Source organism: Ovis canadensis, chromosome 14 (genome assembly GCF_042477335.2).
Source record: "Ovis canadensis isolate MfBH-ARS-UI-01 breed Bighorn chromosome 14, ARS-UI_OviCan_v2, whole genome shotgun sequence".
In the NCBI taxonomy this organism is placed as follows: Eukaryota; Metazoa; Chordata; class Mammalia; order Artiodactyla; family Bovidae; genus Ovis; species Ovis canadensis.
In genome coordinates this window covers 26,390,394-26,417,915 of record NC_091258.1, presented here as the reverse complement: position 1 = coordinate 26,417,915, position 27,522 = coordinate 26,390,394, and the positions used below count along the sequence as shown (strand labels likewise).

Here is a 27,522-nt window from a genome sequence, read left to right as displayed (position 1 = left end):
CGCCCCCTGGCCTACGGCATCGCTGCCTCCAGCTCTGCACAAGCAGGCTTCAGAAGCGGCCCCTCCACCCAAGCGTGGCCCCAACCCAGGGAGGGCGGAGCTCTCCCAGTCCTCTCCACTGGCTTGCGGTGTGCAGCCGCCAGGAGCCCCATGTGCAATCCTGGGACACGAAGCCCACCAGGGCACGGGGACCCCAGCCCTTCCCTCCCTGGACCCTCCATCCTCAACCCTCTGCAGGCCCCAGGGCTGTACAGGGACAAACGGCTGCCCCGGCCACCCCAGGTCTCTGCAGGAAGCCCTTCCATGGAAGGGTTTGGCAGTGGTGGTGCTCCCGTAAGTAGCTTTGTTTTAAAGCACCCAAGATGTGCTTTAAGAGGTTCCCGCATCTCCCACCCTGCCCACTGCTCGGCTTTCTAAACTAGCTGCGTGCATGCGCACACACCACGCGCATTTCTGGAAGAGGCCTGGGCGCTCGGTCCGCGAGGACCGCCTGGGCTCAGAGAGGGCGGGCATGTCTCAGGACAGCCCTCCACCCGGACACAGGCTCACACTGGCTGCTGCGGGCTGAGCACACTGCGAGGGGCCCTGAGGGCTGGTCACATGGGGCGTCTGTCAGCCACTGGGCCGTGGTCAGAGAAGTTTCATGGGTCCTGCCTGCCGCCATGCGGTGGAGGAAGCAGGGAGTGTCTGCCTCCAGGTGGGAGCCAGGGGTGGGGGGAACAAGGGACCTGGGGAGGTCCCTCTGGGGTGCAAGAGCCCCAGCGCTCAGTCTGGCCCAGGCCTCTGTCCTCTCCTCCAAACCGCCTGCCCTCCACAGGGGGCGTGCAGGAGACAACGTGGACCTCACAGCTGAGCAGGAGGCGCCCCACCCCCCACAGGGCCTGAGGATCCTGGGTCACAGCCCCGCCCGCGTATCTGACCCCACGGGCCTGAGGCACTGTGTCCATCTCACTCACGTGGGAGCGGACATGCCTGTGTCTCGCCTGCTCTGTCTGGCCTCTGGGTTTCCCTCCAGGACACAGAACTTTCCTTAAAGGACAGCAGGGGGAAAGGTCTGAGAAAGCTGGAGGAAGGGTTGGGGTGGGGAGGCGTTCCAGGCTGCCCAGTTCTTCTGGGGGAGCTTTCAGAACCACCCAGGCGCTTTTGCTGGAAAGATGCCCCAGGGGAGCAACCCTCGCCTGGACCTGTCAGAGACAGTTCGGGAATTCCCGTGGGTGGGCTTTCAGCGGGGGAGGGTCCTGAGAGCTGGATGGGCGGGGTCGGGCTCTCGCCGCCCACCCTCCATCCCCGACCCCACCCCGGTCGGCTGGTGCCCACTCACCGTGCTGGCCTTGAGCTCGTCCCCATTCTCATCGTCAGACTCTAGCGCCACGGGCGCGGACCTCTGGGGCGGGGAGAAGGTCAAGTCCCAGCGCAGCAGCCGCGGCTCTGCGCGGTCCCCCAGCCTCAGGCTCTCCAGCCTCTGCACTGCGGGCTCCGCGCAGGGGGCTGGCCTGGCGTGCTCCTTGTTCTGGGACTTGGACCGCAGTCTCTGGGCCCCGAAGGCCCGGTCCTCCGGGCGGTGGTCCTCCCCGGGGCCCCGGCAGGCGCCCCCCTTGCTGTAGCGTCTTTTCGGAGGGTGCACGTCTTGTGTGTACGAGTCCATCCTCAGCAGGGGCTTCATCTCCATCTCGTAGTTGCTCAGTTTCTCCTCGTCCAGCTCCAGCAGCTTGGGGCCCCCGGGGCCGGGGTTGCCGGCCCGGTGGTGGGAAGTCCAGGAGAAAGTGGTGGGGGACTCCGTCCGCCGCTCCCGAGGCTTGGGGTTGCCGGACTGCTTGTGGCCCACGCCCCGGGTGCGGAAGTCATCCGCCGGCTGGCCGCTGCGGAGGACACCGCTGCGGATGCCGCGGGAGGCCCCGGCCTTCTCCTCGGCCCAGCTGTTGCGGGTGTAGTCCCCTCCCCTGCCCTCCAGCAGCATCTGGATGTCCCCGCCCCGCTCCTCGTCCACCGAGACCTGCCGGGAGAAGTGGGCCACCTTGTTCCTTGCGGCGGGGGCCGGGGGTGGGGTGGCCGTGGGGCTGGCGGGGAAGCTCTGCAGGGGGCTGTCGTCGGGGGTCAGGTCCGAGGGGGTGGTGCCCTTGCGGTACAGCTCGGGGCTCTCCTGCTGCGGGGGCGTCCCCGTGGAGGTCACCTCGATGTCGTCGCTCGAAAGCTGATGCTTCGGCCGCTGGTACTCGAGCCCTGCCCAGGGTTGGAGACAGATGTGGGTGGGCAGGTTACTTGGGGGTTCTGTGCTCAGGCCTAGAGGGGACCAGGATTGGGCCAGGTGGCACTCACTGCCTGCCAGCGGGTGAGGGGCAGAGAAAGTGGGAGGACAGTGTTCTCAAAGTCCCGAGGAGACCCCCATCCCCATCTGTGGCCACTATTGAGGGTGACCGGATCAGGATGATGGGGTGGCCCCCAGCTGCAGAGGTGACCCGAGGCCCGATGTGTTCCTCCTGAGGACAGAACATCTTGTGCTGGGTGACCCTTCCGCAAGGCAGGATGTGGAGCTTAAGTGACAGTCCTACTGCCCCTGCCCCCATCCTGGGTCCTGGGGTTCTCCAGGCCGCTGCGAAGGCAGGGCTGAGAGCAGAGCTCCAGAGGGTGGTCCCAGGACGGATCCGACCCCAGCACCTCAAGAGCCTTCCAGTCGCTCTGGGAAGCGTGCATCCAGGGGCATGATCCTGAGCTGCGTGAGGAGGGTGGGGGCTGGGCTGCCAGGACCTCGGCCTCGGCAGACCCTCGGACCAGTCACCCCCTGCTCTGGAGGAGGGAGGAGGGTCTCGGGTCTGGCTGACTCAAGGGGCTTCTAACTCCTTTCATCCCTTCCCCGCTCCGAGAGCACAGGTGGGCACCCCGAGTGTCTCCGAGCTTCACTGCCCAGCTCGGCCACCAGCTCGGTCATGTGTGGCTGCTGATGTTTAAATGTGACTGAAGAGCAGGCCAGGGGCTGCAGTGGCCACAGTTCCTGCGTGGAGGGCAGCCACCTGGTTGGGCAGAGCAGGGACAGAGTTTTAGAACAGCCCTGGGGGGCGTAGAGCACACCGGAGTCTTAGGGGTGAAGCAGGCAGGAGGGATGCAATGGGCTGGCGGGGGGCTCTGGGGCACAGCCCGTGGGAGGCATCCAGGGACCCTGGCTGAGCAGACTCACCGTTTTCCCGGTGCTGGAAGGAAGGGGAGAACTCTTTGGCAGTGATCCGGGCGATGCGCGCCTCCTCCTGGGCCTTCTGGGCCGCGGTGAGGGCTGCCTCCGCCTTGGCCCGGGAGTGAGAAGTCCTGGGTGGGGGAGACGGGAGGGCAGTGAGGGCCCGGGATGGGTCAGGACAGGGTGCCTGACACCTCGCTCACCCACACGGTCCCACCAGGGCCTCGGTGCCCTTCAGCTGCTGCAGGCACCGGGCAGGCCACACTCGAGAGTAGAACCTGGCCTGGGACGGGCCCAGTCCTGCCCGAGGAGTGTCCCTCCTCCCCAGGTCCTGGCCACAGACTAGACCCCTGGCTGACTCGTCTTAGCCTCCAGGGGTGGGCCGGTGCTCAGTGTGGCCCTGACTAGAGACAGGGGTTCTGGGGGTGGCTATTCCCTGATGGACAGGGAAGCCTGGTGTGCTGCACTCCACGGGGTCGCAAAGAGCCGGACATGACTGAGCGACTGAACTGAAAGGATGCCACTGCCACCAGTGCGCAGAGTGGGCCGTGCTCCAGGTGGCCGGCCTGGAGCAGGAAGGGGTGGGGCCTGCCAGCCTGGCACAGAGAGGGTGCCAGGGCCCAAGGAGTGTGGCCTGCCTGCACACCAGCTCTGACCTACCCCAGGCGACTGCTTAGCCTCCGTCCCACCCTGTGTGAAGGGCCCTTGTTCAACCCAGCTGAGCCAAGGGCTGCACGGCTCCTGTTCCCAGGACACAGGCCAGGATGGGTGTGTTGGCCCCTGGCCCCCAGCCCAGCATTTCTTCCCCCAGACCCTATCCCGGCCACCACAGTGCCTCCACAGGCTGGTGCCTCCAACCCTGTGGATGTGGAGGAGACACATCCGGGGGGTCTGAGAAAACCTCCCCAAGTGGGTGGGAGCCGTGGTCTCCAGGCGCTGAGAGAAGGCGAAGCCCGACTCCCCTTAGCACTCAGGGTGATGGTTCTCCGCAGTCACTCGGATTTGGTGATGGCACCGCCTTTGTGTGAGGGCACAGGCCCAGCGTGGGGACCTCACACCCCAGGGTGGACACGGGAGCCACGACTCCAAACAAGCTTGATGTACGGCCCAGAAACTTCCAGCAGGACAGCCTCCGGCCCAACGCTCGGACCTGTCCCTCCCCAGCTGAGTCCACATGAGACAAGCAGGGGGCAGGGCTGGGTCACCCAGATGGAGGGTCTCACCTGCCTCTGGGTTCCACTTGTTCCTGCCTCCTGTCCTGGCTCCAGGGGCCTGCTTCCTAACCGCCAATCCCCCGAGACGATTGCAGTCTGACCCCCCAGGGGCCTCCTCCCTTCCCCGGAGCGCTCTAAACAGCCTGGCCACACACCCCTCAGTGCCCATGGGACCCGCTCCATGGGGTCCACCAGGAGACCCCTCACTCTTTGCAAGCCACAGGGTTCTGTTTTTTCTCAGAACGCCCCTGTGCTAACCAGGACGAGTTTACAAGAAGAGAGCAGGGTGTGATGTGCCCAGAGAGTGTGTATGCCATCGCACGAGCAGGAGTGCAGGACCCAGAGCCGCCGCCCCCAGGCCCCTCGCCCGCCAGCCTGCTGCTTCACCTGGGAGTGGCCGCTAAGGCGGAACTAACCGCAGAAGCGTAGAAGCGCAGTGCCAAGGAAATTCCTCCCTTCACACGGTTCCTGAACAACGGGGAAAGACAGCGCCTCTCAGTGTGGCGGCTGCCCGGGCCCCTCGGCATGGAAGCAGAGAAGCAGCGCCCCGCGGACGATCCCTCGGGGAACCCGTGCTTGTCATCATGACAGACGAGGGGCAGGAAGCCCGGGGGGTGGCAAGCCAGTAACGCAGCACCAGTTACGAGCACGGAGCTCATCGGTTGTCATCAGTTGATAAGCCGTGGCTGCAGCCCACGGGCTCCCATGGGGCGTCCCCCACCTGCACCCCTGAAGGCACAGGGCGTGTCTGCGGCCCTCAGGGGCTGTGCCGTCCGCGCTGATGGGGGCACGGCTGGCCGAGGCCCGTGTTCACTTTCAGAACTGGCAGGGTCGCGTCAGACCCGGTGAGGGTCACTGTGAGGCCCCAGCCGCCCAGGCCCATCTCGGGGCCAGGGCCCTGGGGACAGAGCAGAAAGAACCAAGGCAGGGTTTCCGGCTGCGGGGGTCCCGCCTCCCCGTCCTTCTCTGTCTGTCTGCTGCATGGGACCCGGTGAGCGACTCCTACACGGACACCCCGACCTGGAGACCCGGGCACTCTGAAATCGTGTTCGAAGTGCCCCACCTGCTTCTTCCTTACCCCTAGCAGGGGCCCACGGTTTTTATCTGACCCTGTGAGGCCCCACAGCCCCACATGCGCTGGACTGGACACGGCCCTTCCTGGGCCAACGGTGTGATCTGGTTCCTGCAAGGCGGCTCCCACAGCTGAGAGGGTTGTGGTCGGGGCAGGACACCACCTCCCTTGGAACCTGCCCGTGGGCCGGGGCTCGGCTTAGCTGATGCTGTGGCTTCTCCAGAATGTGCCAGGGGCTGGCTTTTCTAGTAACACTTTATTGAGCTATAACAGAATGTGTATATATATATTATATATATAATAATGTATATATGTAATATATATATAAAGTGAAGTCGCTCAGCCATGTCCGACTCTTTGCGACCCCATGGACTGTAGCCTACCAGGCTCCTCCCTCCATGGGATTCTCCAGGCAAGAGTACTGGAATGGGTTGCCATTTCCTTCTCCAGGGGATCTTCCCGACCCAGGGATCGAACCCGGGTCTCCAGCATTCCAGGCAGACGCTTTAACCTCTGAGTCACCAGGGAAGTCCAAATAATAGTGTGTATATACATAAAACAGTGTGTGAATATATTTATCAGTGTGTATTCATATATAATAGCATGTGTGTGTGTGTATATAATAAGTAGTGCAGTGGTAAAGAATCTGCCTGCCAATGTAGGAGACGCAAGAGATGAGGTTCAGTCCCTGGGTTGAGAAGATCCCCTGGAGGAGGAAATGCAACCCACTGCAGTATTCTTGTCTGGAGACTCCCATGGACAGAGGAGCTGGTGGGCTACAGTCTCTGGGGTCACAAAGAGTCGGACACAACTGAGCACACATCCACACACACGTGTATATAATGTGTCTATATATAGTGTGTGTCTATATAATCACTGCAGAAGGCGATGGCACCCCACTCCTGTACTCTTGCCTGGAAAATCCCATGGACGGAGGAGCCTGGTAGGCTGCAGTCCATGGGGTCATGAGAGTCAGACAGGACTGAGCAACTTCCCTTTCACTTTTCATTTTCATGCACTGGAGACGGAAATGGCAACCCACTCCAGTGTTCTTGCCTGGAGAATCCCAGGGATGGGGGAGCCTGGTGGGCTGCCAACTATGGGGTCACACTGAGTCGGACACGACTGAAGTGACTTAGCAGCAGTGTATACACATTAGTGTGTGTATATTATATGTTAGTGTATTATTTAACAGTGTGTGTGTGTATATATAATTGTGTATAAAAACTAGCATGTGTGTCTGTAATAGAGTGTAATAGTGTGTGAATATGTATGATTGTGTGTATGTCTGTAATAGTGTGTGTGTATAAATATAATAGTATAGGAACGTATATAAAAGGGCTTCCCTGGTGGCTCAGTGGTAAAGGATCCGCCTGCCAACGCAGGAGACGTGGGTTCAGTCTCTCTGGTGGTAAGCGCCCCTGGAGAAGGAAATGCAACCTACTCCGGTATTCTTGCCTGGAAAATCCCATGCTTAGCGGAGCCTGGCTGGCTACAATCTTTGGGGTCACAAAAGAGTTGGACATGACTTAGTGACTAAACAACAATATGTATATAATAGTGTGTATCTGTGTAATATATACACGTGTGTATGTATGTGTGTATCTGTATGTATCTGTAACAGTGTGTGTATATATATAATATTGTGTATCTATAATCCCATGTATACACACACACACACAATGGTGTATATATAAAAATGTGTGTATATATGAAATAGGGTGCATATGTAATTGTATATAATAGTGTGTCTCTATAATAGCTTGTGTATATATACCTGTCCATATAATAGTGTGTGTCTATGTGTGTCTGTATATATAATAGTGTCTGTACACATATACATAGTTAAGTGAAAGTGAAGAAAGTGAAGGTGCTCAGTCATGTCTGACTCTTTATGACCCCATGGACTGTAGCGCACCTGGCTCCTCCGGCCATGGGGTTTTTCAGGCAAGAAGCTGGAGTGGGTTGTCATTTCCTCCTCCAGGGGATCTTCCCGTGACCCTGGGTCTCCTGCACTGCAGGCAGACTCTTTACCATCTGAGCCACCAGTGAGTCCCATATACACACACACACACACACACACAATGGTGTATATATAAAAATGTGTGTATATATGAAATAGGGTGCATGTATAATTGTATAGAATAGTGTGTATCTATAATAGTTTGTGTGTATATGTGTGTTTATAATAGTGTGCATGTCTATAATACTGTGCCTATATAATAGTGTGTGTCTATAAAATTGTATCTATATAATAATGTCGGTATATATAAGAGTGTATCCATATAACAGTGTTTGTATCTATATAATAGCATGTGTATATATAATAGTGTGTCTACCTTATCTAAAATAGATAGCCAATGGGAATTTGCGGTATGGCTCAGGAAACTAAAACAGGGGCTCTGTATCAACCCAGAGGGGTGGGATGGGGAGGAAGATGGGAGGGAGGTTCAAGAGGGAGGGGACATACATATACCTATGGCTGACTGATGCTGAGGTTTGACAGAAAACAATAAAATTCTGTAAGGCAATTATCCTTCAATTAAAAAATAAATTAAAAAAATAATGTATACATGTGTGTATATATACGTGGATATATATTATATACACAACTATTATATACACGCACACTATTATATATAAAATACTGTGTATCTGTGTAATAGTGTGTTGTATATAATCTGTATGTAACAGTGTGTGTGTATAATAGTGACCGTACATACCTAATACACACAGAGATAACTCGCCCGTCCGAGGAGTGCGATCCGGTGGCTTATCTAACATATATGTAACAGTGTGCATGTATAATAGTGACTGTACAGACATGACACACACAGGGATAACTCGCCCATCCGAGGAGTGCGATCCGGTGGCTTTAGCCCATCTGTGGAGCTGCAGTACCACCACTGCAGTCAGTCTTAGAATCTTCTACTCACCCCCAAAGACCCTGCTCCCTCCATCAGTCAGCCCCGTCTCCCCCAGAGCCTCCCACCAGCCCTCGGTGGTCAGCAGGGTTGCCCGCTGTGCACGCTTCACGCATGCTTGAGTTGACTGAGGGAGACGCACGTCACAACGGGCGTCACCTGGGAGGTCTCGGGGCAGGGCTGTCGAGCATGTCCACAGGCCACGCAGCCACCACCCCTGTCCAGTGCTGGGACCTTCGCACCACCCTCAAACAGCCCCCTCCCCAGGGCAGTCACTCCCACCTGCACCCCAGCCCAGCACCAGGGGTCTGAGCCTCAGTTCAGCCCCTCCCATCGCTGCATGGAGACGGGGACCCCCTCCTGGGTGGAGCAGCGGGGCGAGTCCCGGGGCTGCTCCTGGGGTCTGAGGGGAGCGCCCCGCCACCCTGTGCTGTCCCTACTCCCGGGGACCCGGGGTCGTCACCTGGCTAACGAATGTCCCCCAAGCTGGTGACGTCCACCCTGAGCCTCCTGAAGGCCCTCAGACGTGACGTAGGGACAGGCCTGGCCCCCAGGGTGAGCGTGCTCCTGTCACAGACAATGGAACCCTGAGAAGGAAATGTGTGCGGGTCGTGAGCCGAGCGGGGGACGCGCCTCAAGCGAGGAGGCTGCAGGACAGGAGGTCCAGGAGGCTGAGGGTGGGGACAGGGCTCGAGTGTCTCCAGGTGCGCCTGTCATCGGAGCGGGTGTCCCGAAGCCCTAAGAGTGCCAGGGACAAGGTAGGTAATTGAATTGTTAATCCCACTGGGGGTTGGAAGCAAAGAAAAAAGTGTGGGAGACCCTGTATGTTCACGTGACTCCAGAAAGCAGGTTTACTTAACCCCAAAACCATGTAATAGGAGGAGGAGACACACCCCAAAACTGGCGGCACCGTTGTACTACAACCACTGCAGTCAGTCTTAGAATCTTCTACCCACCCCCGAAGACCCCGCTCCCTCTATCAGTCACCCCCACCTCTCCCAGAGCCTCCCCACCAGCCCGTGGTGGTCAGCAGGGTTGCCTGGGACAACGGTGGCGGCATGAGCTCTGCACCCTGCCCTGGGGGTTCAGGCAGTTACTGCTTCCTAGGACGTGTTCATTACAAACAAAGGTAGGAAAAGGTGACATGATGCTGAAACCTGGGATGATTTCCCATTTTTAGCATATGTTACCACCTTTTCGCTCATTTCCAATGCCCCACAACAGTCCTGGATTGATCATGCAGGGACAAGAAGACTCCCCTGCCCAACCTGGAGGAGAGGTTGATGATGTTAGCCTGATGTCTACTCAAGAATGAAGAAGAAAGTGGTCTTTTTCTCCTCCCCACTTTTCCTTGATTATAGAACTGCAGCCCAGCTTCTTGCCCACCCACCTGTAAGCCTCCTATTCTAATAAGTCGCTTCTTATCTATGGCGTTGTGTGCCTCTGCGCATGTGCCAAGTTGCTTCAGTCATGGCTGACCCTTTGTGACCCCATGGACTGTAGCCCACCAGACTCCTCTCTCCATGGGGATTCTCCAGGCAAGAACCCTGGAGTGGGTTGCCAGGCCCTCCTCCAGGGGATCTTCTTGATCCAGGGATGGAACCTGAATCTCTTATGTCTCCTGCATTGTCAGGGGGGTTCTTTACCACTAGTGCCCCCTGGGAAGCCCTATCTATGACTTTCAGTTCAGTTCAGTCTCTCAGTCGTGTCTGACTCTGCGACTCCATGAATCGCAGCACGCCAGGCCTCCCTGTCCATCACCATCTCCCAGAGTTCACTCAGATTCACGTCCATCGAGTCAATGATGCCATCCAGCCATCTCATCCTCTGTCGTCCCCTTCTCCTCCTGCCCCCAATCCCTCCCAGCATCACAGTCTTTTCCAATGAGTCAAATCTTTGCATGAGGTGGCCAAAGTACTGGAGTTTCAGCTTTAGCATCATTCCTTCCAAAGAAATCCAAGGGCTGATCTCCTTTACGATGGACTGGTTGGATCTCCTTGCAGTCCAAGGGACTCTCAAGAGTCTTCTCCAACACTACAGTTCAAAAGCATCAATTCTTCGGCACTCAGCCTTCTTCACAGTCCATCTCTCACATCCATACATGACCACAGGAAAAACCATAGCCTTGACTAGATGGACCTTAGTCGGCAAAGTAACGTCTCTGCTTTTGAATATGCTATCTAGGTTGGTCATAACTTTTCTTTCAAGGAGTAAGCGTCTTTTAATTTCATGGCTGCAGTCACCATCTGCAGTGATTTTGGAGCCCCGAAAAATAAAGTCTGACACTGTTTCCACTGTTTCCCAATCTATTTCCCATGAAGTGATGGGACCGGATGCCATGATCTTTGTTTTCTGAATATTGAGCTTTAAGCCAACTTTTTCACTCTCCTCTTTCACTTTCATCAAGAGGCTTTTTAGTTCCTCTTCACTTTCTGCCATAAGGGTGGTGTCATCTGCATATCTGAGGTTATTGATATTTCTCCCAGCAATCTTGATTCCAGCTTGTGTTTCTTCCAGTCCAGCGTTTCTCATGATGTACTCTGCATAGAAGTTAAATAAGCAGGGTGACAATATACAGCCTTGACGTACTCCTTTTCCTATTTGGAACCAGTTTGTTGTTCCATGTCCAGTTCTAACTGTTGCTTCCTGACCTGCATACAGATTTCTCAAGAGGCAGGTCAGGTGGTCTGGTATTTCCATCTCTCTCAGAATTTTCCATAGTTGATGGTGATCCACACAGTCAAAGGCTTTGGTATAGTCAATAAAGCAGAAATAGATGTTTTTCTGGAACTCCCTTGCTTTTTCCATGATCCAGCGGATGTTGGCAATTTGATCTCTGGTTCCTCTGCCTTTTATAAAACCAGCTTGAACATCAGGAAGTTCACGGTTCACGTATTGCTGAAGCCTGGCTTGGAGAATTTTGAGCATTACTTTACTAGCACGCTGAGCAGGCTGATGCATGAGCTGATAGTGGGGTATTTTAGGGTCAGGAAGAAGGAAGGACGTGGGGTGAGCACAGAGAGGGTGCTGGAGGGCCCAGGCCGTGGAAGGACTCTGAGCTCCCCGGTGCCCAAGGTAGGCTTGAAACAGCATTGATCCCATTCAGGGGTTTTGCCGGACAGAATCAAAGCCTTGGCTCAGGAGAGAGGTGGCCAGCCTGGGCTCTGGGCCTGCAGGAAGCTTCTTGGCTTCCAGGCTTCCTCAGGGCAGGATGGGGAGCCACACAGGCTGAGCCCAGCACTAAATGTGGAAGGCTGGAATGACCCAGAGACCAGCACTGTGGGCCTGGAGGGGACAGTGCGCGTCCGTGAAGGTTTGGTGACTCCAAGTCGACATCCCTCCCCAACCCCCCCAGGGAGTATCCCCTGACGCCCACTAATGGCAGGTCCCCACACTCACTGACAAATGCTGATGCTGGAGCCCAGACCCCCCCATCCCTCCCCAGGGATGGGGTGGCAGGCACAGGACCGAGGGGGCCGGTGGGCAGGGCAGGTCCCTAGGCAGTGGCAAGGCCAGACTGCGGGCCACAGGGGGATGTGGAATCGAGGAGGGTTTGTGCACTGTGAACTAGCGGGGTTGCTGGTTCGTTATTAGAGGAATGATGTGAACCTTACTGTATCAGCGCCCACTTTGAAGAGCTCAGTGCAAATCCCCCCAAAGGTCAGGTCAACAGGTGTCACCTAGCGCATCTCTGCACACACATCCTGTGTAAACACGCGTGTGCCGTCCCCTCTGTCCCAAGGGAGACGTGGCTCAGACACGACAGCAGTTCTGGGAACGGACTCATCCAAGAGGCTGATGGAGGCCCAGCTTTCATCAGGCCCAGCATGATGGGCTGTTTCCCTGTTTATTCTGAGCCCGTGGAACTAAGAACAAGCACCTCCTGCCCACCCTTCTGGGAGGCCTGGCTGGATGGCAGGAGCTAGGTCCCCGTCCTCAGATGGCCACCTTGGCCCTGGCCTCAAAGCCAGCATGGTGGGTGTGGCTGAGCCCCGACCCCCATATCCAGTCCCCCTCATGGTGTATTTGGTGAACACCCCCTCGACCGGAGGCTCCCAGAGAGGAGGTCCCGCTGTTCCCACCTGCTCGGGAGCACACACACACACACTAAGAGGGAGGGATGGGAGACATCCCAGAGGGGCCACGGTCTGGTTCCTGCCGCTTTGCTTAGTAAAAACACATGGACATTAATCCCCCAACATCATACGTATATTTACACATATACATTCACACATATATAAAAAGAACGTGCTGCGGCAACCCTAAAATAAAATAAATCAAGCAACTGCATTTAATAGAGAAGAAACCTCCCAAGGCATCGCGAAGGTTCCCCGGAAGTGAGACATGCAGGGCTCTTGGCTGGTAGTGAGGTGACCTGCCCTCTGGGGACACTGAGCAGGGGTCCGGCCGGTGCCGTGAGCCGGCTGGGGAGTCCTGGGTCCCCACACCCTGGCAGCTCCACCTGGTGTCCTGCACCTCTGCCCCCTGCACCCCAGCTCCCAGAGAGGAGCGCCGGGCATTCCCGCCAACCAGGGGGACAGCAGCTCCCAGACACAGGGCTGCACAAGACAAGGCCACAGGTGCATCAGACGGATGGACACACGGGTGGGGCGTGCAGTGACCTGCCTGTGTCCCCCCAAGCTCTGTCCATCTGGGAACTGGGAATGTCACCTTATTTGAGGGGGGGGTGTGATAAAACCCCAAATGGCCAAGCCCCTCCAAGTGTCTGACTCAGCAGGTCTGGGTGGGCCTGGGAACCTGAACTTGTCTGCAGTCAGCCCTCTGCCCCCGGCTGACACCGCAGTGAACCGGTTCATGTTCCCACACCCCAGACTGAGGCGTGCCCACCCCCCAGGGCTGCCCTGGGCCCCCCAGCTCACTGTTTGCTCAGGAGGAGGTGTGTGGTCCCACTCACAGCCGCCAGCTCCCATCCCCAAGTCCAGGCTTGACTTTCTCACGCCCGGATTCAATTCAGCACGTGCTGAGCGCCTGCTGTGTACACGTGGGGACGCCCAGGGGTCAGGGGTCCTCTGCACACTGTCGTGGGCCCTGTTGGCCCTGGCAGCTAGCTGGCTTCCATGCCCGTGGCGACGCTGAGGCCAGTGTGTGGGCTACTCCTCACTGACCAGTCAGGAGACCGAGGCACAGGGATCTGGGGGCGCTCTGGGGCCCAGGGCTGGGACAGGCACACACACTTCTCTAGCCAGTGAAGGACCGCCTTTCAGAGGTGGAGACGTGCCATGAGCACGTTCAGGGGGAAGGCGCCAAGTGGAAGCCAGGTGTTAGCCCCACCCACCCCACTCCTTCTCCTGATGGCCTTCTTGAGGGCCCCCAGGAGCCTCTGGAGCCCACCCACACGTGATTCCAGCCGGGATGGCCGAGCTGAGCATGAGGCCCTCGGTGCCAAGGGCTCCTTCACGGGCCCAGAGGTGTTCTTGGGCCCAAGGAAGAAGGATCGTGGCCCTGCCCGCCCGACAACCTGGGGCCCTGCCCTCGCTGCCCAAGGCCGTGACCGAGCTCCACGTGCATCTCTCATCCCCACGGCCCCTGCACTCTGGCCTTACACTGTCCTCCCAGCAGGTCTCTCTGCAGACGGCATCTGACCTCGTCACCACCACCTCCCCCCTCTGGTTTTATAACAGTTTAACTGAGCTTGATCCATGTCCCTCCATGACTGCCTTCACGGGCTGTCTTCTCCATGTATGGCATCCCCTCCCCCAACCTCTGTGAGGGCGCTGTCCTTGGACTCAGACCACACCTATCTAGGACGACTACGTCTCCAGACCCTCACTCTGGTTGATCTGCTTCCCCAGAGAGGGCTACGCTGCGTCTCCAGGGTGTCTGCAGATGGAGGTGACTTCTCAGGGGTACCACTCAGCCCACCCTGGTGGGCAGGATGCCAGGCTGGGGACAGGGGGCAGAGGAAGGGGAAGTGCTCCACTGTCCCTCCAGCCCCAGCCCTGCCGGCCCCCACCCCCCCCCCGCCCCACCCCAGGCCACAGGATCTCTTCTTTCTAACTGTTGTGAGCAAGGCCGCCCCCTGCCTGCAGGAGGGCAGAGCCAGACCTGTATCTGTCCCCACCTGCACGCGGCCTGAGGCGTGTGGGCATCTCTAAGGGCAGAACCCAGGGCTTAGTTCCCTTGAAGAGAGGCTGGCAGGGGAGAAAGAAGGGGAGACAGAGGCGCACAAGCCTTCCTTTCACAGGCAGGGCCAGTGCAGTAACCCTTTGCCTTCGCATTGTTAGGTCCTTGCTAAGGGCTTCCAGCCAAAGAGCAGTGCATCCCTATAGATGGAAACGTGCAAGGCTGTGTGCACGCCAGTGAGAACGCAGTCCCAGGCATGGACGCTCCTCCAGGACGACCAGGCTAAAGGCAAGTGGCTGAGCCCCGAGCCCCGAGTGGGCAGACACAGCAGAGGGGGCCCCCGCACCGCGTCACCAGGAGACAGGGTGGAGCAGTCAGGCCCCTGAGCAGCTGGGCTTCGTCTCCTTCTGACACTTCAAGCTAACAGTAAGGCAGAAGGGAGGAGCTGGGCCCTGTTTGAATAAAAGTAAGGATATTTCTGGGCTCCTCATCTTAAGGATATTTCACCCACATATTTCTCATTCTCAGGGTCAAGGAGATCTCCCAGACTACACATGTGTGGAGATCAGAGGAGGGAGGGGTGTCAAACCAAAATATGTCCCCGCCAACCTCCCGAAACCCTTGAGCTGGAATCCATCTTGGGTAAAAGATGCACGTATCTGGGAGGGCCCTGGGTCAGATCGAATATGGACATGAAGCCAGACAATGCAAGATGACTGGCCAGAGAACGCCTGGAAACTGCCCACCGTGTGAGCATTTAAACCATCCCCAAAGTGCAAGACTCCCTGAGCCTGCCCACATATCCTTCTGCACATTTTACTTCTAATAAACATCCTACCTGTTTCACAAACTTTCCTTCTCTTTGCTGAACATTTTCTTTAAAGAAGAGAAGATCTGGAGACCCACTTCTAGCCGCCAGTCTCTGGTGGCCTAGTGGCCAGGATTCGGTGCGCTCACCTCCGGGGCCTGGGTTCAATTCCCCGTCAGGGAACTCAGATTCCACTTCAAGCCGCCACAAGCTGTGGCCACCCTCATCTCACAGACAAGACGACTTGGGGCCCCAGGGGTGGAGAGGCTTGCTTGAGGTCCGGAGGGGTGGTGCAGAGCCCAGGGTGCGTGGGATAGGTCAGGGGAGGACCAGACTCCTGACCCCTCTGAACAGAAGCCGCATCCAGGGCCTCGTGTGGCCCCGTCAGCTCCCCACTGGCTCCCATTCAGGACTGCCCTCATGTCATTTTTCCCTGTCCACACCTTCGGATCACAGAGGAGAGCAGAGACGGGGCAGAAAATGGAGAACGGAGGCTTTTTCACTAGGAGTGGCGCCGACCAGAGCCTGCTGCCCGATGGGGACTCCGACGATGCCAGCCAGGAGCCAGGCTGTGGCGAGCACCGTTGGGGGGGGGGCATCAAATCCCCACATGACCCAGTTCACAGGGGAGAGAGCCGAGGCAAAGGACACCCAGCATGGCTGGGTGGCTCTCAGCCCCCACAGCCAGGTGTGTTACAGAGAATACTCGTATGTTGTAGGCACTGAGAACACGTGTATGCTGACTCGTGTCCTCCCAAATACACACGCTGAAGCTCTAACCCGGGCACCCTCGAGTCTTTACTGAGGTCATCGAGTTAAAATGAGGTCACTTGGGTGGCTCTGATCCAGTTTAAACCCTTAAATCCTGATGACCGGTTTAAGAAGAGAGACCAGCATACATACAAAGAGGGAAGGTCACGTGAGGACGCAGGGAGGAGGGAGGGTCTACACGCCAGGGAGAGAGGCCCCCAAAACCAGCCTGCCCAGACCTCGATGTCAGACGTCCAGCCTCCAGGACTGGGAAGGAATAAACCTGTCATCTGAGCCCTGTCCACTGCCTCAGTCCATCCACACAAGTAAGGCAGGGGACCGGCAGGATCTTCAAAGAGGATTCAAGTCAAAACAGGACAGTAGCTGGGACTTCCTTGCTGCTGCAGTGGTTAAGACTCCACGCTTCCAATACGGGGGCCCTGGGTTCAATTCCTGGTTGGGGAACTAGGTCCCGCATGCCGCAACTAAGGACGCTGCACATTTACCACTCAGTGCAGCCAAAAGCAAAAGCAAACAGACAAAAAACAAGCCGGAATAAAACAAGTCCCTTATTGCAGCTATCTTAATGGCATTTTCTACTGAAGCCAGGAAATTGGTAAGGGTCTGTACTGCCTGAATCCCACCTGAGGCTCTGAAAAGGGTATTTCATCTGGTCAGACCCAGTTAGAACGTCTAAGATGAGTAGCCCAGAAAACCAGGGAACATTCTGGATCAAACCGTGACAGCTGGCCTCTCTTCCTCCTGCCATATTTCCCCATTTCCCCCTCCACCTCTTTTTTTTTCTATTAAAAAAACCTTCAAAGGAAGAGAAAGGAGAACTCAAAGTGATGAAGGAACCGCTGTCCAGCGCACTGGCAGGTCCAGCGAGGCTGACTCACAAAGCACAGAGCAGATGGGGGTCCAGATGCCGCACAGAGGGACATCCAGCCCCAGCGCTGAGACGAGAGGGGCGGGGGAGGCCCTGAGGTCACGGGTCTGACACTGAGACCCCACCCGGAGAGCAGCCTTGGGGTCTGTGGGAGATCCTGGGGCTGCAGTAACAAGGGACCACCAACTGGGGGCTTAAAAGAGAAACCCATTCTCCCTCAGCTCCAGAGGCCCGAAGTCCACACCCCCGAAGCCCTGGGAGAAACTGTTCCAGGCCTCCCTCCCAGTTCCTGCAGGGCTGGTGGTCCCCGGCAGTCCTTGTCGTGGGGCTGCACTAGTCTCTGCCTTCATCCTCCTGTGGCCTCTTCCCGTGTCTATGTCTCTCCTTGTCTGCCTCTTATAAAGACACTCATCATTGGATTTGGGCCACCCTAAGCCAGAATGATGCCATGTCAAGATCTTTAATTACATCTACAGAAACCCTTCTTCCAAATAAGGGCATGGTCTAAGGTTCCAGCTGGACAAGTCTTCTGGGGTCCACCATCTAGCCTACTGCAAGGTATTGCTGTCACTGTTCAGTCATGTCCGACTCTCTGTGATACCAGGGGCTGCAGCACGCCAGGTTTCCCTGTCCGTCACTATCTCCTGGAGTTTGTTCAAACTCATGTCCATCCAGTCGGTGATGCCATCCAACCATCTCATCCTCTGTCACCTCCTTCTCCTCCTGTCTTCAGTCTTTCCCAGCATTAGGGTCTTCGCTAGTGAGTTGGCTCTTCACATCACGTGGCTGAAGTATTGCAACTTCAGCTTCAGCATCAGTCCTTCCAATGAATATTCAGGATTGATTTCCTTTAGGATTGACTAGTTGGATTGCCTTGCTGTCCAAGAGATTCTTAAGAGTCTTCTCTGACACCACAATTTGAAAGCATCAATTATTCGACACTCTGCCTTCTTTATAGTCCAAGTCTCACATCCATACATGACTACTGGAGAAACCATAGCTCTGACTATACAGACCTTTGTCAGCAAAGTAATGGCTCTGCTTTTTAACTTGCTATCTAGGTTTGTCAAAGCTTTTCTTCCACAGAGCGTCTTTTAATTTTGTGGCTGCAGTCACCGTCCTACAGATGAATATAGTCCTATAGTCACTATAGGGTATTAATTCTCCACTTCTCTGGAACCTTTGATCTCAGGCCAAAATAACTCCCAGAAAGTGACCCCACCCTCCACTTGCCCCTCTAAGAGCAACCCAGGTTTCCCAGGACCCCCATCAACTCCCAAGAAGGTGTGACGGGGGTGAGTGTTGGCATCCAGGCTCCATCCACCTCCTTCTCCATCTGGGGCACGTTATGCCTCTCTGGGTCTCAATGGAAAAAGGTACAGTAACAAGGATCCTGTGGGATCTCAGCAAAGGTCCCTGAGACAAGGCGTAGATGGCACACAGCTCAGCTTTCCTTATTAGTGGGTATTTCACAGACGAGGTTTGCACTGCGGTGTAATTTATGCATCATAATTACGACAGAATAATTTCCCCTATTTAATGGTGCAGTTCAGTGATACTCAGGGTACTTAGAGCCCTGTAACTGTCACCATTACCGGATTTTACATTTTCAGCGCCACTAAGAAATCTCATCCCCATTAGCCCTCACGCCCGCTCCCGGGCTCACGGCAGCAGCCAGTCTGCTGTTCCGTTGTTGTTTTGATGGAAGTATTTCTCTGGGAAGGAATTAAGGGCCAGCGCTGGCAGGGGAAGGGCGGCTGTGTTTGAACTAGGTGCAGCTAAGGGGCTGGGAGACCGGGGGCAGGGCCTCGCTGCAGCCCCCTTCCTGCTCTCCACGGTGCCTGGCCGCTTCTGAACTTCCTCTGTTTTGGACAGTTCCTTTCTCAGGACTGTCCTTTCACCAGGACTTCCTGGTGGCTCAGATAGTAAAGCGTCTGCCTACAGTGCAGGAGACCTGGGTTCACTCCCTGGGTCGGGAAGATTCCCTGGAGAAGGAAATGGCAACCCACTCCAGTACTCTTGCCTGGAAAATCTCATGGATGGAGGAGCTTGGTGCAGGCTACTGTCCATGGGGTTGTAAAGAGTCAGGCACGACTGAGCGACTTCACTTCACTTTCTCAGTTAGAAAATACAACAAACTCTGTGGATGGCAGAAACCAACACAATACTGTAAAGCAATTATCCTCCAATTAAAAATAAATAAATAAATAAAATACACCAAAATCTAGAAAACCACCCTCCTGGATCGAAAGAGGAAACGGCAGAGAGGAGGGTATAAAACAACCCAGACACAGACACGCTCTCCGTCACCGCCAGACACGCCCTGGGAGAGCAGGGCTCGCTTGTCTCCTTGCTCCAAGTGGGCTGACCGCCACACACTGGACACGTGGGGGCACCAGGGACTCTGAGCACAGGGGCAGGACCTGCCCTGAGGGAGTGGATGGCCTGATGGGGAGGCTGGTTTGGACACGGGCCTCCCGAAGCCTGAGAGGAAGGAGCTGGCCAGGTAAACAGTCTTGGGATGAAGTCGCAGTGAGAGCCAAGGCCCGGGGCAGGGGAGCAAGCTGTGTGCTGGAGAAGCTGGGGAGGCCGATGTGGGTGTCTGCCTCACAGTGGGGCAGTGGGACCAGCCCGGAAGATGAAGGTTTAAAACCTCCCAGTGCCAGGCTATTACGGCTGGATGCTCTCTCTTTAAAAAAAACACACAATACACACACACACGCACACACACACACGTGTGTGTGTGTATATATAGAAATGTGAGTTCTTTTTTTAAAAAACGTTCAAATAAAAACTGTGGAGAATGAGTGTAAATTCCCCTTCCACCCTCCCCATCTACTCAGCGCCACAGTGCTCAGTAGACAGCAGCTCTGTTGTGTCCGACTCTTTGCGACCCCATGGACTGTAGCCCACCAGACTCCTCTGTCCATGAGATTCTTCAGGCAAGAATACTGGAGTGGGTAGCCATTCCCTTCTTCAGGGGATCTTCCCGACCCAGGGATGGAACTCGAGTCTCCTGCGTTATAGGCGGATTCTTTAGTGCCTGAGCCACCAGGGAAGCCCCCAGCCCCACAGGAACTACTGTTAACTCTGGCCAACGCCCTTCCATCTCTCTTTCTACATAAAGGGATCCCTTGCTTCTCCAAAGTTCACTTTATGCCACTTTGTTTTTAGGAAAAACCTACGTTCATCCCTGTTTTCCATCATTCATATGAGAAGAGAAGAAAACTGAAAACAGAGTTCAGGGCTGGCTCTGCGGCGAGAGGGGCCAGGCCCCTTCCCCGGGAGCCACAGCCAGAGTCTCGGCATCAGCCGCCGGCACCGTGACCTCCATCAGCATCTGCGGGGTTCTCTTAAAAACCATAATTTGATTAATTAATTAATTTTGGCTGTGCTGGGCCTTTGTCTGCTGCACGGGCTCTTCTCTGGTTGCGGCAGGCAGGGGCCCCTCTCGAGCTGGGGTTGCAGCACGCAGGTTCTAGCGCACGCGGGCTTCAGTAGCCGTGGCTCACGGGCTTAGCTGCTCCGCGGCAGGTGGGATCTTCCCCGAGCAGGGGTCGATCCCGTGTCTCCTGGACCAGCAGGCAGACTCTCTACCCCTGAGCCGCCCCGGAAGCCCCTGTGCTTTGCCTGGACTTTCTTGTGCATCTGAGAGCCGGATGTGTCCCGAGGTCCTTGTAGTTCAGTCGCTCAGTCGTGTCCACCTCTTTGTGACCCCGCAGACTGAAGTCCTACTTCTTTGCTTCACACCATTCCGGTTCAGGAGAGAGTTCGCAGATGTGCTCTGCTTTCGGATAGCGGGGGAAATCCGCACGCACAGGCACGCTCATTTGAATACAACTGGGGTCACACTCCACGCACTATTTCCTAAGACTTGCTTTTGCCTGTCACATGTCGCACACATTTCGACGAATGAGTTCCCCATGGTTTTCCACACCGTTTCTGAAGCCTGTACGGGCTCCCACACTAGGAAGTCTGGACACTGGCATCAGCCCCGCCCTTGACCTGGTTCTGCCTCTCGCTTCTTCCGTTGTTTTCGCCTTCCACTGTGTCTTGGACATTGTTCCACACCAGCAAACGCAGGCCTTTCTTGTTCTCTTTCGTGGTCCTTGTGCCAAACACACCGGGCCTGCCCCACTGACAGATGAGTAGGCTGCTCTCTACTCTGTTTTTTTTTTTTTTTTTTTTTACAAATCAAGGGCCAGTGACATCCTTGTGCCTTTGGTATTGACACACAAATCCACCTCCAGGACACATTTCCAGAAGCTGGCTGCCCGTTTCCGGCATCTCCAATTCAGTGGGACACTTTTTTTTTTCCTTCCCAAGCTGACAGGTGAAACAATATTATACCCTTGTAGTTTGAATCTGCACTTTGGTTATTAACAGTGAAGGTGAGTTTGTTGTTCATTTCAGGACCATTCGTAAAGATATGTCGAGGCTGCCAGCACCATCCCCTCTCCCCATTTCACAGGTGAGAACACCAAGGCCTCTGCAGGTAGGACCCTGCTGGTACTGCTGGTGCGTTGACAAGCCCACCTGCGGTCTGAGCTGGGCAAGCCCAGAGAGAAGGGCCATGATCAAGGGGGTGGGGGTGGGGGTGGAGGTGGGGGAGGCACACCCTAGTTGCCACGGCAACCCACAAGCTCTCCCACTCATTAGAAACACAGGTCTCTTGAAGAGTTGATTTTCCACCATCATCTCTCCCTCCTTCCTGCCACCTCCCTCCAGGCTGCAGTCTATGTTTAGAGCAAGCACCCCCCTTCTCCTCCCTCACCCCGCACCCCAAGCCCCCGCACACCAGGAATAGCAGGCGAGCTGCCACCCCGTGAGTAGCCTATATACCCACCCAGTGAGGGGAACACGGCTGATGCCAGCACTACGTTCCAGCGGGCAGGCCGCATCTGCCAGGGGTTGTCTGTGCGCCCAGACAGGGTGGGGGCCAGGGAGGGGGCTGGGCGGGGGTGGGACAGAGGGAAGGGGACCGGGGTAAGGCCCCATGGAATCCACAGTCACTTAAAACCCAGTTTAAAAAAAAATTTTTTTTTTTTAAACCAGTTTAAAAGGAAGCAGGTCCCTGCCCTCTTTGGTTTGTCTACTTACTCCTTGAAACTTGAAATAACTCAGTTGTGTTCAGCTTCACAAGGCACCAGATTGTCCATGACATCTGGACTGGGCCCAGGACTCTGGCCCCCACGGCTCTCCAAGAGCCCTGAGGTGGCCCGCCCTGTCCCCCGCCAAATTTCTGTGACCCGGCTCAGCTCAGCGTGGCCTGTGTGCCCAGCCTGACATCCCCAGTCCCAAGGAGCAGCAAGCAGTGGTGGGACGTGGGCCCCTCACCAACAACGCTGGCCACACTGTGGGACTGGAAGGGCAGGCGGGGCCAGGAGAGGTCAGGGGGCAAGCAGCCACAAACTTGCCCCTGGGATAAAAGAAAAGACCTACGCGCTGTCCCATCGAACTGCACTGAGTCAACACAGACGCCAAGGGTGAGGTATGTCAAGATGGTGATGCCAGGCATCAGGGCCCTTTGGGTCAGGGAACCCAGATGACCACACTACCTACAGCCCACCCAGTGCCCTGCTTACCCCATGGCCCCCTCTGTGATGGCAACACTGCCTCCCGACTCCAGGAGGGCCAGGACCTGATCACACTGGCCCTGGGATCTCTGACCAAGGTGACTTCTGTGGGGAAGCCTTCCTGCACCCCCCACCCTTTCCCCTTGGCACTCCGGGCCCAGATCCTGTTCCTGCCTCAGCGTGGATGATCCGTAAGCAGCATCTTCCTTCTTCCTTCCAAGTACCAAGCACAGCGGCAGGGGGCAGACCTGTCCCATCAGGCATCTGGGGACTGGACAGATGGTGGATGGATGGTGCAGGAGAGTGATTCTCCAGGAACACTGGCTCCCCAACCCTGCCCCATTCCAGTCCCTTGAGAACGGCTGTGCCCATTTCCGGCATCCGTCTGGGGCACAGAGGTATCTCAGGAGACACTCTCCTGATGAATGAGCGGATGGAAAAGAGGGTGGAACGGCGTGGCCAGCAGGTGGATGGCGCTGTGGATGAGGGATGGGCCTTCGTCCAGGGTCTACCCACGGTTCCAGCACCTGGCTGTTCACACAGCAGAACCCATGGGCACTGCTGGCTGGTTGATAAACAAAACCAGGCCAGTGGGCCAGCCCTGCACTGAGATCCTGGGGGTGTTACCTGTGGGCTCCCTCCTCCAGGCCTCAGTTCCAGGAGGAGTGGAGAAAAAGGCCGCTCAGAGGTGCTGCCAACTTTCTGCCAGGTCCCTGTACCTGGGCCCCCCGTGGGTGCAGCAATCACCCACCCGTGCCCATTCAGAACCCCCCCTCGTGATCCCATCACTACCTTTGCTCCTGCAGAGTGACAGCAAGTTCGATCAGGGCCTCAGGCTTGTAGGAACTGGCTGCCAGGGTGGGATGGGCCTCACTCAGTCCCTGACTTGCTGTAGGAAGTCCCCACAGTTCGGGAAGGGCTGAACTACGCTGGTGAAAGAGTCAGTTGCTCAGTCGTGTCCAGATCTTTATGACCCCATGGACTGTAACCCGCCAAGCTCCTCTGTCCATGGGATTCTCCAGGCAAGAATGCTGGAGTGGGTAGCCATTCCCTTCTCCAAGGGATCTTCCTTACCCAGGGATCAAACCCAGGTCTCCTGCACTGCAGGCAGATTCTTAACCGTCTGAGCCACCAGGGAGCCGTGCTGGAGGCAGAGCTAAGGGAACAGTTCCCACAGCCTCCAGGACACGAGGCTGGGCTCCACATGTAGCTGGACTCTTGCCGTGTGATGCTGGCCCCCCATTTCCTCCGCTGTTTGCTCCTTGCCCTCCCTCCGACTGCTCCAGGTCCTCTGCCTGCAGTGGCACTTCCTACAGGAAGTCCTCCAGGTCTCAACCAGCTTCTCTGAGCCCCAGAGCCCCTAAACGTAAGCTCCTCAGCCAGAGTGAGCACACGAAGGCCCCTGCAGAGCCGGGAACAGGGTCGTGCCCTGGATCAGCTGCCGGTCTCACCACGAACGTCATTAATCCTCCTCCCTCTGCACCATCCAGCCTGCCCCCCTCCCTTGGGCTGGTGGCTCTCAGGCATCCGGCCTACCAGTCCCAGCAACCCGACGCCCTGGACTTTCCACGCAGCATCCATCCCAGTGGCTGGTGTGAGGATCACCCCGCTTTACAGAGGAGGACGCTGTGGCCCAGGGGAGGTTGATAAGCTGCCTCGGGTGACAGACGGGGCAGGGGGTAAGATCCTGCCTGCTGAGCTCAGGTGCCCGCTCCTCCCACTCTGATGAAGCTCCAGTCTGGGCACAGGCTGCTGTCTAACAGTAACCAGTCTCTCCTTTTTTTTTTTCAGCATCTCCCAAGTCAGGTGTGGGTGGAACAAGACACCTGGTCTGGGCTCGGAGCCCCACCCTGCAGGTAAGCATCCTGGATTGGGAATCTACTCACTGACCTGACATTTCCTGCAGGTGTGCAGGGGGGACCAGGGGCTTTCAGCCAACTCCACCCGGGAGGACCCAGGGCGGACCCCGACCCTGGACTGCAGACATCCCTCGTCCCATGGGACATGAGGCAGGAGACGCCAGCAGCACCTCAAGGCTCTGTGCGCCCAGCTGGAGAAGCTGGGGGAGATTTAAACTGGGGGAGATTTCGTAACTAATCGTCAGTTCTCTGAAGGCAGAGCTGCGCAGGCTTAAGCTCGTGGGACCTCACAGAGGATTAATGAGATGTTTGTAAAAAGTCTGGAGCTCCCGGAGGCCAGATCCCGGTGAGTGCTAGGAGCAGGCAGGAGGAACCCCGCCCAGTGAGGTGGCCTGAGGGGGTGGGGGCTGGAGGCCTGATCCCAGGGGAGGAAGGGGAGGAGGTGGCACTGGCGCCTAGCTCTTTAGGCGGTAATTTGAGTGCACAAGGGGCTCAGCACTGGCCACGAAAGATCTCTTCAGAGATTGAGCCCCAGTCACTGCCAGGAAGGGAAGGACAAGATCTTGCCCCCTCCATCGGGTCTTCCGACTCTCCCTGGATACTGGGCAGGGCCAGCCTGACAGGCCACTCTTCGTGAAATGAAACCCCCCGGCCCTCAAACAACAGACAGGGAGACGTTATCACCTCCTCTATGAAATTAAGTGGGATGAAGGCTCAGCTGTGCTCACCAGCACCCCACCCAAGTCCCACCAGTGGGGCCTGGATTTGAGATGGACCAGAAAGGGTGTGAGTAGATACCTCACCTCCAAACACCTGTAGAAGGGGTGGGGCTCGATGGGACTCCAAATCCTGGTGTCCACATCAGAGAATGCAGCATGGTGCTGGAGTAAGGCTGCCCCCAAGTGCCAGGTCAGCCCCGGCCAAGGCCCAGCTCTCATGCGTTCAGGCAGCAAATGTGGGGAATCTGGGTGCAGACCAGGAGGACTTTCTGGAAGAAGTGCCACTGCAGGCAGATGACCTGGAGCAGTCAGAGGGAGGACAAGGAACAAACATTGGAGAAAATGGGGGGCCAGCATGCTCCGCTCACCAGTGCACAGCCAAAGAAAAGAAACACCCAAAGCAGGGCGGACAGAGCCTAACACTCCACTCGTGGGCCAGTACCCGTGGAGCCAGAGGGTAGTGTGGCACTTGTAGACAGAGTCAGAGGCCCCTCTTAGGGCAGGGCACTGCCACTCACAGCCCACCAGCCAAATCCAGCTGATGCCTGGAGCTGAGAGTGGGTTTTGCGTTTTCAATGATTTTAGGAAAAATGACTTCCTCGCTTGCTCCTTGGAAGAAAAGCTATGAGAAACTTAGACAGCATATTAACAAGCAGAGATGTTACTTTGTCGACAAAGATCCATACAGTCAAAGCTATGGTTTTTCCAGTGGTCATGTATGGATGTGAGAGTTGGACCATAAAGAAGGCTGAACACCAAAAAATTGATGCTTTTGAACTGTGGTGTTGGAGAAGACTCTTGAGAGTCCCTTGGACTGCATGAAGATCCAACCAGTCCATCCTAAAGGAAATCAGTCCTAAATATTAATTGGAAGGACTGATGCCAAAGCTGAATCTCCAATACTTTGGCCACCTGATGCGAAGAGCTGACTCATTAGGAAAGACCCTGATGCTGGGAAAGATTGAGGGTGGGAGAAGAAGGGGACGACAGAGGACGAGATGGTTGGATGGCATCACTGCCTCAATGGACATGGGTTTGAACAAACTCTAGAAGATGGTGAAAGATGGAAGCCTGGCACACTGCAGTCCATGGGGTTGAAAAGAGTCAGACAGGGCTGAGCAACTGAACAACAACAGCAAATGGTGGTCCAGCGCTAACACTCCAAGCTCCCAGTGGAGGAGGCCCGGGTTCGATCCCTGGTCAGGAAACCAGATTCCACATGCTGAAACCCAAACCCAGTGCAGCCAAATAAATAAGATAAAGACAAATATTTTTTTAAAGAATTTTAAAAAAGAGATGATTCTATGATAGGGAGCTCAGGGCCGCCAAAACCTAAAATATTTACTGTCTCATCCTTTACAGAAAAGCGTGTTGACACTGACGGAGGGGAACTTTGCAGGCCAAGGACTCACACCACTCTAGCTCTGAGGCCCTGAGATGGAGGTGCCTGGCTCAGGAGCCCAGCTGTCACCACGAAGGACCAGGACTGGGTTCTCCATGCAGGTGTGGGGGTAGTGGTTCACGGGATGCCTGGGGCCAGGGCCGACCGTTAGATCTAACCTCAAAGCCGAGGATGGAGCCACGATGACCCGGCTGCCAACCAGGGATGGAACATTCTGGACAAGAGACAAAGTGCTTTGTCTGAATAGCCTCAGGAAATGGAGGAGTGTGGATGTGGTTGCTGGGGTGAGCTGGGCTGGGCAGGACGCGGAGGAAACCGGACTCGGGCAGGCAGGTGCAGTAGGGGACAGTTTCAGAGGCTGGTAGTGGACCAGCCTGTGTCCCGTCCCCTCTGCCCCCAGCTTGGAGCCACACGGGAAGACGTGGTGAGTGCTTACCATCAGGGGCTCACAGGAGACCGTTCCCACAGTGGCCAGGGATCAGCCTACAGTCATTATCATGGACACAACCTCACAGCAAGGCCCAAGCTCAAGGCCCAGGGAGGAAGGGATCTCTACCCTGACCAGCAGGAGGGAGAGACCACAGCCCTTGCCAGCCCTGACCTGGCTTCTTGGGCCAGCCCCTGAGGTGAGACAGGAGGTTCCAGGCAGGCCCAGGGTCCAGGGAAGGGTTCCCTGAGCACTCCCTGGGGAAGAAGGGTCTAGTCTGACCACTCGCAGTGAGCCCCTTACCTCCTATTGAAGACAATGCCTGTCGGCACCTGCCCCTTGTGGGTATAGACCCAAAAGAACTGAAAACAGGGTCTCAAAAGGGTATCTGCACACCCATATTCACTCCAGGATTATTCACAACAGCCAAAACATGGAAGTGACCCACATGTCCATCACTAGACTCGTGGATAAACAAAATGTGGTCCACCCACACAGTGGAGTATCATTCAGCCTCAGAAAGGAGGATTCTGACACACACCACCACACGGATGTACCTTGACCTTAGGCTCAGTAAAATAAGCCGCATGCAAGACACTGTACAACGCCACTTTCGTGAGGTTCCAAGAACC

At 56.3% G+C, this 27,522-nt stretch overlaps 1 protein-coding gene across 1 annotated transcript in view; it reads right to left on the bottom strand.

Moving 5' to 3' along the window:
• Window positions 1–27,522, bottom strand: part of JPH3 (junctophilin 3) — a 77,028-nt gene that overhangs the window by 1,971 nt on the left and 47,535 nt on the right. The window contains exons 3-4 of the mRNA XM_069552625.1: window positions 3,173–3,297; window positions 1,322–2,220 (exon numbers count right to left, since the gene is read on the bottom strand). Coding sequence (XP_069408726.1) covers window positions 1,322–2,220; window positions 3,173–3,297 — 1,024 coding nt within the window. The remainder of the gene's footprint in view (window positions 1–1,321; window positions 2,221–3,172; window positions 3,298–27,522) is intronic.